The sequence below is a fragment of the Sus scrofa genome, chromosome 8, assembly GCF_054392235.1.
Source record: "Sus scrofa isolate SSC_HxYL_T2T_F1_AM1 chromosome 8, Sscrofa_HxYL_maternal_Yorkshire_Landrace_v2.0, whole genome shotgun sequence".
Taxonomy (NCBI): Eukaryota; Metazoa; Chordata; class Mammalia; order Artiodactyla; family Suidae; genus Sus; species Sus scrofa.
The window spans coordinates 79,069,063-79,084,601 of NC_139390.1; the positions used below are offsets into that span (position 1 = coordinate 79,069,063).

At 45.6% G+C, this 15,539-nt stretch overlaps 1 protein-coding gene across 19 annotated transcripts in view; it reads left to right on the forward strand.

The window, feature by feature from the left end:
• Positions 1-15,539, forward strand: part of SEPTIN11 (septin 11) — a 91,102-nt gene that overhangs the window by 57,911 nt on the left and 17,652 nt on the right. For 18 of the 19 annotated variants that reach the window (XR_014812755.1, XR_014812751.1, XR_014812752.1 and 15 more), the window contains exons 3-5: positions 1,775-1,970; positions 9,179-9,365; positions 14,035-14,196. Coding sequence is in view for 7 of the 19 variants with exons in the window: in XM_005666781.4 (XP_005666838.1) it covers positions 1,775-1,970; positions 9,179-9,365; positions 14,035-14,196 (545 nt within the window). In the remaining 12 variants the exon portion in view is untranslated. Of the gene's footprint in view, positions 1-1,774; positions 1,971-9,178; positions 9,366-14,034; positions 14,610-15,539 lie in introns of all 19 variants that reach the window. The other variant, XR_014812761.1, reaches the window with a different exon arrangement.

Genomic DNA, 15,539 nt, shown 5'->3' on the forward strand with positions numbered 1-15,539 from the left:
GAAAGTTGCCCTCAGGCTACAAATCCCATGGCTCTTTATTCCCCCAGAGAACTGTCACCATCCTAAAAGTCATTGGCGGCACTTCTTCAGAACAGAGGTCCTATACTTTGGAACATCGCGGGATTGGGGTTTGCGGAAAGGACTGCGGTATACCAACATGTTTACATTGAGCTAAAAACCTAATTGGGAAAATTTCCAGATTTTTAAGAAAAGGCTTTTCTGTGGCTGATGTTTTCTGCTTCTTGCCCCCCTCTTTGTTCCATCACACACAACCACCACCATCTCTACCACCGACAAGGGTGGGTTCATTCTTATTATGGCCAGCTGTTTTTGACTCAACCTAAGAATTGGAATTAAGATAAATTTTTTCTGGGTCTTATTTCGAAGGCCAGGTTCGAGCTCTCCATGGCTCCACAGTTGGGTCTTACCATGTGATCAGTAGAGGGGTGCTAGGTACGGGCCACTCTGCTTTGCGTGTGTTAGGGGCTCAGTGAGCACTTACTGACTTGAATGACCAGTGCGATTTATGAGGCCATTGTGGCAGGTCATTGAACATCATCCAGTTTCATTGTCACAAACATTTCCCAGCCTGAAACTGGGAAATCTAACAAATGCTTGACACCTGCTGAATAAGGAAGCAAAAATGAAATGATATGGAGATATTTATGAAAGGAGATAATATGAAAGATTTTCATGACGATCACGAAAAACATTAGGTGGTCGGTTTTCTCTGTAACAGTACAGTCAGGATGTTGTGTTGGTTCGGTGTACGTGTTAGGACCACACAGTCTTGGGTTAGAACCCCGGCTCTGCCGCTGAACAGTGTGACGTTAGGCAGGTTACTTACACTTTGTCTAAGCCTTAATGACCCATCTGTAAAAGTAAGGATACAGTAGTACTTACTTCATGAGAGTTAGTACTTGGTTGATTGGTTTCTTTCTTCTTAGGGCTGCACCTGCAGCATATGAAAGTTCCTGGGCCAGGGGTTGAATTGAAGCTGCAGCTGTTGGCCTATGCCACAGCTGCAGTAACACCAGATCCAAGCCTCCTCTGCAAACTATGCTGCAGCTCGTGGCAATGCCAGATCCTTAACCCACTGAGTGAAACCAAGGGTTGAACCTGTGGCCCCACGGATACTTCTAGTCGGGTTCTTAGCCCTCTGAGCCGCACCAGGAGCTCCCAGAACCGGGGTTTCATTGAGACCGTGCATGAGAAGCTCTGCTCTGGACCTGGCACAGAGGAAAAGCTCAGCACCTGCAGCTGGGTTTGTTACTATCACTGTTCTTTGTCAAGAGTGTTGTTTTGAAAAATGGAATTCTTTTTCGCAACATTAGATGGTATCAGATAATTCATTAGAAATTGCATCTGTCTTTGTAACTTTCCTAGGAACTCGGCAATATAGACTTTTTTTTTAAAGTGATACAGTTTTACACGCCAACAAGGAAGAGCTACGCTTTATGTCTTTGTGTTGACCACAGACTGACCACAGGCAAGCTGATAGGTTCTGCATGTCTCTTCTGGGGTAAAGAAGATCATCTTGATCTGTAAGCTCAAGATCTTTTCTGCTCAGTGGTTTTTGAAATTCACTAAGGCATTTCTAGGGAGTTATTCTAGCGATCTCACATGGAAAGAACATCCTTTTGTAATGGGATTTCTGAGGATCCTGACTTTGCAAAGAAATGTTACAGGCGTGATTGTGAAAAACTGCCAATGACGTGAACTCATGTCTCAGAGGCATCGACACATTCTCTGATTTCTTCTTGTGGTCATGCAGGCGAGACGGGCATTGGCAAATCCACGCTAATGGACACTTTATTCAACACCAAATTTGAAAGTGACCCAGCTACTCACAATGAACCGGGTGTCCGGTTAAAAGCCAGAAGTTATGAGCTTCAGGAAAGCAACGTGCGGCTGAAGTTAACCATCGTGGACACCGTGGGCTTCGGAGACCAGATAAATAAGGATGACAGGTACATCTAGGGGTTTCGAGGGGATATAAATGGATGAGAAGGTAACAGGACCCATCCTGGGTAAAGGCAAAGACTAAGGGTTCGCAAGTTATGGGGCTTAGTCTCCTGTCCCCTAAAAGATAAGACATTCTTGTCCTCTGAGAAATTTTCTTAGAGTGTTCTTCAGGTCAGAATCAGCTCATGTGACTGATTCCAGCTACTGTAAGCAGAAAAGCGATTTGTTTGAAGGAATAAGCTAGCTTATGACATTTTTCCAGGAGTTACAGAGCTAGGTTTGAGGGCTTCCCCTCCTGGAAAAGCAATCTAGAGAAATTACCTATGGTTACCGAAACTCCTGCCACCAGCTAACTTATATAGTTCCGTGCCTGTGATGCTGGGGCAGGTCTCTAGAATCTCCACCAATCTGCCCCCCCACTATGAACCAGATGCTTTCACCCTTGCTTGCAAGAAGAAGCCCTTTCCCTGTGTTGTGGTCTCTGCCTTGTGTGGGTCACTCCCTGCATCTGTTTGACAGAAAGCAGACCACATCCAGAACACTGGCTGCAAGGGAGTCCAGGAAGTGTGGTTTCTGGGTTTTGTTGTTATTAATGCTGGGGTTAAAAGGGGGGGGGGGGCATGAAAAAGTAAAAGGAGTTTGGAATGAGCATTTGCCGTGCTCTCCTCGTCTCTGCGGCGGATCGGGATATTTGAATTAATCCCCAGATTCCTACAGAGCTGAATGAAGTCTCCAAGTGGACATGATTTTGCCCAAGAAGCCACAGCCTGGGATTGAGGAGACTGGGTTGCGGTCTGGGTTCTGCCCATGACCAGCTGCGGGCCCTCTCGCCCCTAAGGGAATTACACTAGTTCTTAGGTCTCTTCTCTTCTTAGGTGAGGTCTCAGGAAGCCTGGAGGAAGGGTGTGGTAATAATAGAGAGTTTGGCTGTGTTTTGGTGCCTTTGGCAACAGTGGTATCGGCTTCTAAAATCCCAGAGCGAAGAAAGCATTTTTATGAAAGATAAAGATTTTTGGAAGAAATCGTCATTCATTTCCAGCCAGCGCAGGATCTTAATATTGATGCCGTGGTGCCAGCACTGTGAGGCCTTTGTGGATTGTCTCCATCTTCCTGTAGGCTGCTTGGAGCTGGGTGGCCCGCTGGGCGCAGAATGGCCACATTGAGTCTGAATAATGATGGTGGTTTGAGTGCAGCCTACTGAGGAATTCAGGTCACTCTCTATCCAGAGAGGGCTTGGTAAGCGAATTAGATAATGCGTACAACAAACTTCTGTGTCGCTGTGGCAGAAAGACATCTTTAACCTGCTTAAGAAAGAAAATATCTTTTCAGAATTCTGGTCTAGTAGTTTGAGGAGAGAAGCCATTAGCTGTGAGTCAGTCTTGTGTAGTCATTCACTAAAGCTGCCTTACATAAACTCACAGATGATCTTATGATAAGATAATATGGTGAGGCTTTATTTGTATAAAAACATACGTACTCAGTGTATAAAGTCAAGCAAGTTTGACTTTTTTCCTCTGAAGTTGCTGTATGCCCTTATTTGAGGAAAGCTGCTAATCCTTAAAACTTCCTGGTACACACCCATATGTTAATCTCAAGATCACCCATCCTATCTCATGGTTATTTTAAATATATTTTAAGTATCTCCATTCATTCTTAAAAGAAGTTTGAGAGAGTTACAATGAAATTGTCCCTTGCTCAAAGATAATTCCAGAAGGAGGCTTCCAGAGACATTTTTGTTCAGTGACCACTTAAGGGGACTAAGACATCAGATCATTGAGTTACATTATGTTTGCTTAGGGCTCAGAAATTTCATTAGTACAGGTTTGTTTGTTTGTTTTCATTTTCCTCAAAACATGTGTATGTGTGTGTTTTGTAAAGAGGAATTTGAAGTATTTTTATCCAGAGCTGTGTATTAGCTAGATAAAATTTTAACTGTTTTTGATATAAATATATGGGTACACAGTAATGACAGAGAAATATTTAAGTCATGCTCTAGCTAAGCACTGAACTGTATTTTATCTATAGAACAATTTCAGTGCTCTTCCATACACATTGGCCTGTAGTAACAGGAGCAATTGTTAGCCAGAGTAAGAAGGATTTTATTTTGCATCTGTCAAAATGGACTGTCTGTACATTGTGTTGGAGCGGGGGACAGCTAAGCTCAGCCCCTGCAGCTGAGCAGTTGATCTTAATTTATGACCCCGATGCCTGCCTGAAGGCTGTTTCTAATGCCCAGTGAAACAGATGAAGACAGAGCCCGGTGACAAGCAGAAGAGCCCCAGTGCATTGTGGGAGCCAGGGAGGGAGCCAGGGCTCCCGGTCCTTGCACAGTCAGGTCTGCATCTCTGACCTGCGCCTGTTTCTCCCTGGGGTCGTGCACTCCCTGATGGGAAGACAGCGGCCTGACCTTCCCAGGCTGCCTTCCTGCAGGAGTGAGAACTGCCCTCTGGCATTTTGCTGCTGAGATCCCACGAGCTGTCCCAGCACAGAGTCGTGGCCTCAGCACTGCCGCAGCAATTTTACTTCTCCCCTAAACGGGGACTTTCCTGCAGTCTGGTAGGTTTTCACTCGCCAGCCCGGAACAGCAGGTGGCCAGTGCGGTGTGGAGCCACATATATGCAGCTGGAGGCTTCTTTAAGAAATTATCTGACTCATTCAGGGCAAATAATAGTTTCCAAGGAAACTTAGAAGAGAGGAAGTGTGATATTAACCTAACCTAGATACCAAATTTTTTTTTTTCTCCTGAAATTTCTTGACAGCTGTTGCATAACTTCTGTAAGTGGCATTTCGTACCCTGTGCCCCAGAAGGACTGGTGACACGGTTGACTATTAACCCACATGACCACTGCTAAAAAAAGTCATTACTCAGACAGGGTCTGCTTCCATCAAAAATTGGAAGGGAGATCTGCATTTTTGTATCAATATGTAAACATAAGGGAAGGATGCTGTTTCTCTAAACCCATGATTATTTTTACTACTTTGGGGATTAGGCAAGCTTTTCTGCCATCGATGCAAGACTTCAAGAATGTCCCAGTTTGTTTATGTAGGCTTCAGACATGTCAGCATTCCTGCATCATTATCTGCCTGGGACCAGGCTAGCTAGATGGAGGCAGGAAGAGCGATCTGGTGAGGTCTCCTGTTTTGCTTAAGAGCACCATTAACTCTTTGTGGTCTAAGGGCCTCCTTGTTTTGATGTCTGTACTCTTCTGTGAGGAAGGAAAGAGATCTGGGCCAAAAGAGGAACCAAGTTTTGCCCCAGTGCTTGAAAGAGAATTCATGTGCCCCACATTTGGGAGACAGGGCATCAGTGGCATTATTACAAAATATAAAGATAATCAGCCCTGAAAAGCATGGATGATTGAAATCCACTGAGAGAATCCTCAGACTCACCAAGTCTTCATCAGAGTTGTAAAATGGTAATGGAGTGGACTGTTTGCTCTTTATTTTTTTTCAATTTTTATTTTATTTTTTAATTTTTTGCTATAGTTGATTTACAATGTTCTATTTCTGCTGTACAGAAAAGTGGCCCAGTCATCCATATATGTATATGTATATACACACATTCTTTTTTTTTCTATTTTTTTTTTTTTTTTTTTTTTTTTTTTTTTTGCTTTTTAGGGCTGCATTTGCAGCGTATGGCAGTTCCCAGGCTAGGGGTCAGATCAGTGCTGCAGCTGCCGGTCTACACCACAGCCATGGCAATGCCAGATCCAAGCCGCATCTGCAACTTACACCGCAGCTCATGGCAAGGCCAGATCCTTAACCCACTGAGTGGGGCCAGGGATTGAACCCTCATCCTCATGGATACTAATCAAGGTTGTCACCACTGAGCCACAATGGGAACTCCCAATTTTTTGTAGTTTTTATGGTGGGAGATTCATGGGGGCAAGAAAAAGTGGTGGGTAAAAGGAATATCCTCATGCCTTAAAAGGAGATTGTGTGAAAATGTAAGGACTAGATCTGATTGGCACCCCACCCCCACCCCCTTCCTCTGCTTGATGGGGCTACAATCCAGAGAAGTTGGAATTGGGCAAACAGAATAGAGATAGGTATCCTTGCTGTAAGAATGGAAACCAGCAAAGGGCAAAATGGGAATGACGATCCCTTATCTTTATGACTTTGAATGTAGCTGACAAGCAGACAGGAGTAGGAGAGAAGGCAGAGAGTTGTGTTTAAAGGATGTGAAGGGAAGGACAGAGCCACTGGGCTGACTCCTCATTCATCACGAAGAAACTATTTCATCAACATGATTAAATCTTGAACACAGGGAATAATGATTTTGGTAAATAGTTCTCCTGTAAGACATCGATTTGTTTATAGTGACACAGGGGGTAAAGTGGATGAGATTTCTTGCTCGAAGTGTGGGAGGCAGCGAGGGGGTCTCCGGGTGGACCCCAGGGTTCTGAACCGGCCAGTGGTATAGATGGAGGCGCCATTTGCGGAGCTGAGGAGTGTGGGTGAGTGTAGGTTTGGGGACAAGAGGCAGAGTTTGATTTTGCACACATTTAGTTAGAAGAGCAAATGCTAGTATCTGGTAAGCATTTGGGTGAATTGGTCTGAAACTTGGGTGGAAGATCTGTTTAAGTGCAGTGTAGGAATAAATGTGATTTTTCCAAGGAAACGACATACAGGGAAAAGAAAGCGATTGAAAAGATTGGTCAGAAGTTCCCTGGTGGCTCAGCAGGTTAAGGATCTGGCGTTGTCCCCGCTGCGGTGTGGGTTCTATCCCTAGCCAGGGAACTTCCTTGTTTTGTGGGCGTGGCCAAAACAACAAAAAGAAAGGGGCCAGAACTCCTTAACAGGGGAAGGCAGAAGGAAGCCCGAGGTGTAAGAGAACAAAAGATGTCTGGCTATTCTGACTGCAGGACAGGAAGCTTTCCTCACCAGGAAAGGACAGATGATATGCATCCTGAAATCTTGGAGGGTTGGAATCCAAACCAAAGGCAAAAAGAAAATTCACAGAAAGAAGAAAGTACTTGGACCTCCGTTGGGGGAGGTGCTGAAATGCTGGGGAGACAGGAGGGAGCAACCGCTTGTCAGCTGCTGTTCCTCTCCTTGGGGCTAAGAGGGTGTGTGTGTGTGTGTGTGTAGGGGGGGGACCCTGACTCCCCCTGACACAAGCCTCAGGGTCGGAGCCTGGAAAGTCAGGCCCTGCACTCACAGGGCATGGGTGGCGCCAGAGTGGCCTGGTCCCCTGCCCTGCAGGCTGTGAGCTCATTGCACAACAGTTACCATGGAAGCAGGTCACTGTGAAGTTCCTCCCCCCCCAATCTTTTCAAAAGTCAGGCTTGTTTTTCTCTTGCTATTTATCATAATACTGTGAAATAGTTATACCTCATGCTTATATGGCAGTTCTTTATATATATTAGCTCACTTGCTTCTCACATGAGCTCTCTGATATAGGTACTATTTTTGTCCTTGATGTTACCTATGAGGAAATTGAGACACAGAGAGGTTTAGTAACTTGTCCAAAGTCACACAGCTAGTAAATTTTGGAATTGGAGTTTGGGCTTAGGCGTTCTGGCTTGAGTCTATGCTTCTAACCACCATTTTATTTAACTATTCTCACATAATAATAATTATTACTATTGTTATGTAATACCTGCCTACATTTTCTAATTTTAAAATGTAGGAAAATCTTATTACTTGCTCATTCTTTTTGAAGTCAAAGTGGGATTTCTGTTGTAATGTTTAGAATTTTATTGAGGCACGTTCTACGTTTTCTTTGAACTTCTAGAGATTTTGTCTGCTTAAACTGAATCAATGGATTGTGATAAATCACCAAGGGAAAATATATGAAAACATTCTTCTTTCACTTTTGGTCATAAATTTTTGTTTTGTTTTTATTTATTTATTTATTTATTTTTTCTTTTAAGACATCTGCTGTCATCCTCATTATAAAAGATTTATAGGTCCCTTTCAGGGATTTCAGTTTAATTTATGGATCTGAGAGTTGAGTGTTGAAAGGTTTTTATTTTTCTTGAAGCTTAAATCATTCCTCAGCAAGGTAGTTAAGTTTGGGGGAAGAATTAACCCATTTTATTCTGAATGTCCCTTATCTCATTGCTGCTGCCGCTGACTTCTGCCCAGTCGCCTTGGAGGCTTTTCCGCAGTGACCTAATGTACTACTTAACCCCCGGAGAACCTCTGGTTTATTGGGTATAGAGTCCTAGTATGTCATTAACAGTTGTGTTTGTGGTCACTTAATAGAATCATGGGTCATTATCCAAAACAGATTTGAATTCTGACTTGGTGAGAAGAGAGGGTTACAGAGTTTACCTTCAAATTATAAAATTTGAAAGTTGTAAGGAATCTTGATGCTAATGGTCCAGGGACTTCAGTTTCTAGGTGAGGTCATGGCATGTGCGTGGCGGTGCAGGGACAGGGCTCAGGAGCACAGGGGCTGCCAGCAGGAGGTGAGGCCACATCCTGAAACTGAAGACCAGTTTCTTTCCTTTTTTATTTTTCTCCTTATTTTTAGGGCCGCACCGGCAGCAAATGGAAGGTCCCAAGCAAGGGGTCAAATTGGAGATGCAGCTGCTGGCGACACCACAGCCACAGCAACACGGGATCCGGGATATGTCTTCGACCTACACCACAGCTTACGGCCCTGCTGGATCCTAACCCACTGAGCGAGGCCAGGGATCGAACCCACATCCTCGTGGTTGCTAGTTGGGTTCATTACTGCTGAGCCACCACGGGAACTCCAGCAGTTTCATTTTGCACAGCGGTGCCCATTAGTTGGTAGAGCCTATCAAAAACCGCTTTCTTGGGCCTGATCGTGAGGCTCAGTTGTGGCCCAGCAGGAACGAATGCCACAGTCTCTTAGCAACACTGTCCTGGGGGCCATGGAGGAAGTGACAGTGTGTCCCCCATACTTATAACGTCTGTTTTAGAGGACAGAGGTTATCCAGGGGAATGATAGGAAGAAGACTGTTCTGGGTAGGGGCCGGTGTGAGCAAAGGGCACAGAGGCAGGCGCAAGCTTGATGTTGGGGCAGCAAGGGTGAGCCAGGGAGGCAGTGGAGAGAGGGGCCTGGGGTGAGGTTCAGGGGCCAGATGGCCCAGGGTCTGGGCTGCCAAGGAAAGGAACTGGGGCTTTAGCTCCTAGCAAAGAGGGAGCCTCTGAAAACTTTCCTGGAGGATTGCCCACAGGGGTTTGACCAGCAGCATGCTGATTTGAAAACTGTTTTTAAAAACCTTCTGCATTCTAGCTACAAGCCCATAGTGGAATATATCGATGCCCAGTTTGAAGCCTACTTGCAAGAGGAATTGAAGATCAAACGTTCCCTCTTCAACTACCACGACACCAGGATCCACGCCTGTCTCTACTTTATCGCCCCAACCGGGCACTCGCTGAAGTCCCTGGACCTGGTCACCATGAAGAAGCTGGACAGCAAGGTACACACTGCCGCTCTGGGTACTGTCCACTCCCTGTAAGGCCACCTTTATCCCAAGGCCCCGATGTACCCTCTGCTTTCGGTATAATTTGGTGCTTTGTTTTAAGGGGTTTTTTTTAGAGGAGTTTTAGGTTTGTAGCCAAGTCAGGAGGCAGGTATGGAGGTTTTCCGTGTGCCCCTGTACCCCCCCCACCACGTAGCTTCCCCCATTGCCAACCAACGTCCCTGCCACATGGTGCTGGTGTTGCAGTTAAAGAACCTACACGGACACATCATCGTCACCCAAGTCCATGGTTTGCATGAGGGCTCTCTCGTGCCCTCTGCGGGCTCAGACACACTGACACATATTCATCGCTGTGCTGTCATACAGGGTAGCTGCACTGCCCTAAAGGTCGTCTCTGTCCTGACTCTTTGGCCCTCCCCTCTTCCTAACCCCCTGGTTTACAGAACCATAAGGTTTAACAGTGCGAGAAAAATGGTTTAAAACTGTACTGGATATCGGGACAAACCAACAAAACCACGTAGCTCATCACAAAGTATTTTTAGTTCCTCAATTAGCACTAGTGTGTGCTCTGCTGAGGGCATTATATGGGGTTATATCGGGAGTTATATGGCGGAAACACCTAAATGGTCATGGGAAGGGTTAAATTTAGGGAGATTGAACTATAATTCATAATTTGTTTATTTTCTTAAAAGCTTGCTTGCTCTCTCTTTTTTTTTTTTTTTGTCTTTTTAGGGCCACACTCGCAACATATGGAGATTACCAGGATAGGGGTGGAATCAGAGCTGTAGCTGCTGGCCTACACCACAGCCACAGCAATGCCAGATCTGAGCCGCATCTGCAACCTACACCACAGCTCATGGCAATACCAGATCCTTAACCCACTGAGCCAGGCCAGGAATCGAACCTGCATCCTCATGGATGCCAGTCAGATTCATTTCCGCTGTGCAACAATGGGAACTCCACTAAAAGCTTTCTTTAAATCTCTCTTTGAAATGTTTTCATAGGTTTGGCTTTAATGTGAGATTTAGAATGAAAAGGTGTCCATTTTTTATCTATGTGATAACTGCTTAGATTCTAAAACAAAACTGCACCATGTGTTTAAAAGAAGTAGAGTCTTAGATTGCATTCGACCGCTGATCTTTGCACCTTTATAACCTCTTTCACAACATTTGAAGCAAGGGGCGGATGAGTTTTAAAACATTTGATGATTTGCTTTATGATTAATTTGATTTTCCATTTTGAAATAAATGGAAAACTACATTCTGAAATAAAGAAGCAGCCAGTGGCAATAAGAAAAAACACAAAATTTAGCTATGGAATTTCCTCTTAGAATCTAACCTCTTTTTTTTTTTTTTTTTTTTTTTGTCTTTTCTAGGGCCACTCCCTGGGCATATGGAGGTTCCCAGGCTAGGGCTTGAATCAGAGCTGTAGCCACGGGCCTACGCCACAGCCATAGCAACACAGGATCCAAGCCGCATCTGTGATTTACACCACAGCTCACGGCAACGCTGGATCCTTAACCCATTGAGTGAGGCCAGGGATTGAACCCGCAACCTCATGGTTCCTAGTCGGATTCGTTAACCACTGTGCCACAACGGGAACTCCGAGTCTAACCTCCTTTTGAGTTCAATAAAAAGTCTTAACATCTTTAGGAGTTCCCACCATGGCATAGTGGGTTAAAAATCCAACTGCAGCGACTCTGGTCTCTGTGGAGGAGTGAATTCAATCCTTGGCCCAGTGAGTGGGTTAAAAGATCTGGCATGGCCACAGCTGCGGTTTGGATTCAATCCCTGCCCAGGAACTTCCATATGTGGTGGATGCAGCCATAAAAAGAAAAAGAAGACAAAAAGTCTTATCTTTAGAGAGCTTTGTTGAGTATTACTTTCTGTCCAAACAACACTGTTTAAAAGCTGCTTTCTCTCCAGAGAGCCATATTAGTGAGAGAACGCTGAGAAGATCAGCCTGTCCCCAAAGCCTGTGCCTGGGCCAGCCCACAAAGGGCCCTTGGGGCCCTGCCAAGCCAGGCTCCCAGTGCCCTCAGCCTGTGCAGATGCACTGCTTTACAGAATCCTATCCACCAGCCAGAAAGACTGCACAGCTAGGGCACCCCTGGGAGAATCGAGAGAAACCCTCGTTTCATGTGACTCGCTGCAGTGAAGCCACAGATGGTGGAGGGATCTGGGCAGGGAGCCCTACTCCTTGAAAGAAGGGCTGGGACGCAGCAGAGGGAGGTGGCTTCCTCACCGAGGCCGGGCTTCTGGACCAACAATAATATTCAACAATAGGATTATGCCTCATAGAGTTGATTTAAAAAAAAGGGGGAAGAAAATAGGCACAACAAATACATCTAATAAAAACAAAACGGTCACTACAAGGAAGGTTAGACTGGGGAGTTGCCATCGTGCCTCAGTGGTAACGAACCCCACTAATATCCATGAGGACACAGGTTCAATCCCTGGCCTTACTCAGTGGGTTAAGGATCCGGTGTTGCCATGAGCTGTGGTGTAGGTCACGGATGCAGCTCGGATCCTGCGTTGCTGTGGCTGTGGTGTAGGCCTGCAGCTGCAGCTCCCATTGAACCCCTAGCCTGGGAATTTCCATATGCTGTGGGTGCAGCCCTGAAAAGACCAAAAAAAAAAAAAGAAAAGAAAGTAGAAGGTTAAACTGCTTTCAAAGAACAGACATTGTAGAGCTGGAATGCTAGGGAGTATCTGAAAACAGTATTTGCAAAGGTTTATTGATACAAGTAAAGTGAAGAGTTAAGGCCAATGTATAATTTCAGAAAAGATTTCCAGGCACCTGCCACTGAGGCGGAAGAGATCTTAAATCTCAATTGCTTGGTTCATCTGTCTACTCTGGTCAAATTGGCCATGAAACTCTGCACCTCTGTCACTTTGTCTATGTTGACATTAACTACATATTAAATGTGTGCAAACGTTAGCCAGTAAGAACAGCAGGGAGGTGTTTATTCCCCAGGTCCTGATCCAAACATTCCCTCACTATCGGTGAGGTCTGCCTCCATCTGCAGTTTTCTGGAGGCAGCCCACGTGTGATAAGGTTGGGAGTGGGTTGAGGAATAGGAAAGAAGAGGTTTTACCATCAGCCTGTCATCTGATTCTGGTTTATCAGGGATTTTTCATCTGGCTCTTGGAATAAAAGGAGAAGCAAAGAAATGCAGACATGATCCAGAACCCCCTCTACCCCCAAAGATGCCCTCTTCTTTGGCTAGGACACTTGCTCACCGAGCCTATTCCCTCCTCACCTGAGCTGAGTGAAGAGCTTAGTCCAGTGTCAGATGTCAGATGTCAGTAGCATCTTATTGAAACCTCTGTACCAACCAGCAAATAGAAGAAAGTTAATCTTAAAAAATGATTCTTGGAGTTCCCTGGTGGATAGCACTTAAGGCCCCGGCATTGTCACTGCTCTGAATTGGGTTTGATTCCTGGCCTGGGAACTTCTGCATGCCTTGGGCCCAGCCAAAAAACAGACAAAAAAATGATTCTGCCATTGTCAAGCTCCAAGTTTTCTCCTGGTCTTTCTTTGTAAATGATACTCTGAAAGTGGACCTTGTTTTTGGCCCCAGATCTCATTCTGGCATGAAGAAGCAGTGTCTTAGAAGCCAATTTTCAAGAGAATTTGTTGGTGTAATTTTGAAAAATTTAAAAGTAGGTGGACCCATTTTTGTTGTGGTTAATACTTAGGTCTCAGAGTTCCCCTTGTGGCTCAGTGGGTTAATAATCCAGAGTTATCTCTCTGGGGATGCTGGTTCGATCCCTGGCCTCGATTATTGGGTTAAGGATCCTGCATTGCCTAGAGCAGCAACATAGGCCACAGATGAGGCTCAGAGCCGGTGTTTATATGGCTGTGGCATAGGCTTCAGCTGCAGCTTCATTTGACCCCCAGCCCAGGAATTTCTATATGCCACAGGTGCCGCTGTAAAAAGAAAAAACTTAGGAGTTCCTGTTGTGGCTCAGTGGTTAACGAATCCGACTAGGAACCATGAGATTGCAGGTTCGATCCCTGGCCTTGCTCGGTAGGTTAGGGATCCGGCGTTGCCGTGAGCTGTGGTGTAGGCTGGTGGCTACAGTTCTGATTAGGCCCCTATCCTGGGAACCTCTATATGCTGCAGGAGTGGCCCTAGAAGAGACAAAAAAAAAAAAAGCTTCTCTGCTCCTGGCCGTCTTCAGGTCCTCAGAAGAAAGAAAGGGTTCTATCCTGTGTAGAGCTGATTATTCTGCTGTTCTGACCGATGACAATTTTGGTATTAGGCTGTTAGGAACATGCAAAAATCAAGCTCCTAAAGTAGCTGGGAGGCGTCTAAAAGGAGTGGTTGGTTACTCAAAGAATAGGCTGCTTTGTTATCGCTGTTTGTCATAGAGTAACACTTCCTTTCACACTGTAGAGAAGGATGAGGTGGCACAGAAGAGGAAATTACGAGGATGATTTCTTTCAGCACCAGATGGGAGGAAGTAAAGGTGTTCAGAGATGGAACTAAAAGATTATCCCATTGCTTCTTAACTTCACAGCTAGGTTGGATGTCCAGTTTTTAATTATCATCTCTATTTTCCACGTGAAGTTTTACAGTATCTGTTTGTTTATTGTATTCATTTGTCTGTTTTTCTTATGTGGGAATTGTATAAAAATGGGGGGTGTGTTTGGTTTATAGGTGAACATCATTCCAATCATTGCAAAAGCCGACACCATCGCCAAGAACGAACTGCACAAGTTCAAGAGTAAGATCATGAGTGAACTGGTCAGCAATGGCGTCCAGATATATCAGTTCCCCACCGATGAAGAAACAGTGGCAGAGATTAATGCAACGATGAGTGTAAGTCCTCAAGTAAGAAAAGGCCAACCAGTGATTTTCCTGAAAGCTTTTCCTGAGTGGCAGCCTTGGCAGTGGCTAGAACACTGGATGGGGAGTTGGATGTCCTCAGTGTGGTCCCAGCTCCGCCACTGCTGAGTCAAGTCATTTCACCACCCTGCTCCTCAGTTTTCCATCCGTCAGGTGGGAGGGTTAGGTGTAAGAAAGGAAAGTTGTCACAAGGGAGAGTGGCCAGACTCATTCAAAAGCAGAACCAAAGCCTTCACGCAAAAGAGCTGTGGGGGGGAGTTCCTGTCGTGGCGCAGTGGTTAATGGATCCAACTAGGAACCATGAGGTTTTGGGTTCGATCCCCGGCCTTGCTCAGTGGGTTAAGGAGCCGGTGTTGCCGTGAGCTGTGGTGTAGGTCGCAGATGCAGCTAGGATCCTGCGTTGCTGTGGTTGTGGTATAGGCCAGCGGCTACAGCTCCAATTCGACCCCTAGCCTGGGAACCTCCATATGCTGAGGGAGCGCCCCTAGAAAAGGCAAAAAGACCAAAAAAAAAAAAGAAGAGAATTGAGGGGTTTGGGCCCAGTGTGAAGTCATTGCTTAGCTCGGTGCCACCACCACAAATGGCCGACCAATAACAGGTTCTGTTTCAAGTCACTTAGAAGAGATTCTGGGGAGGGAATTCATACACAGGATTCCAGTCCTAAAATTCTCCGGTTCCAGGTACCAAGAGCTTCACAATGACAGTAGTGCCTGACGTTTTGACACCTACAGGGGTTTGCTATGCATCAGGCACCATTCATGGCTCCACATTCAATGCTCAGAGCAGCCCCACGGGGATGCTAGTATCCTTCCCACCTCGCGTGGGAGGAGACCTAGGGGAGCACAGCTTCGGGTGGCGGGGCAGGATGTGCACCTGGGCAGCTTGGCTCTAGCTGACCTCTAACCCTTTATCCTGATGGCCACACATTGGGGAGCAGAGAAGGTGACCACGTTGTCAGGAGCTCAGGCTGTGACGGCGCTGTTCTGTTCTGCTGCACAATTGCGATTTGGGGTCAGTGTGGGATCCAGGAAGTAGCAAGAATGAGTCCCATCCAATTTTTCTCTATATCCCTTCCCATCTTTTTAAATCACTTGCCTGGCCGTGAAGCTAAATTTGTGTTAAATTTCTTGGAAAGAAAATGCCCATGAACCTCTGCTCTTTCTCTCTCATTATCAGGTTCATGGAAGTGACATTCCCAAATTAATCTTGCTCTTTATCAAGAAGTCTTCTTGGAGGCTCTTCCTTGCAGACAGCTCTTGGTGATGAAAGCCCATGTGACGTGTGGAAAGCAGATGTCATTGGCAGCTGCTTTTGTC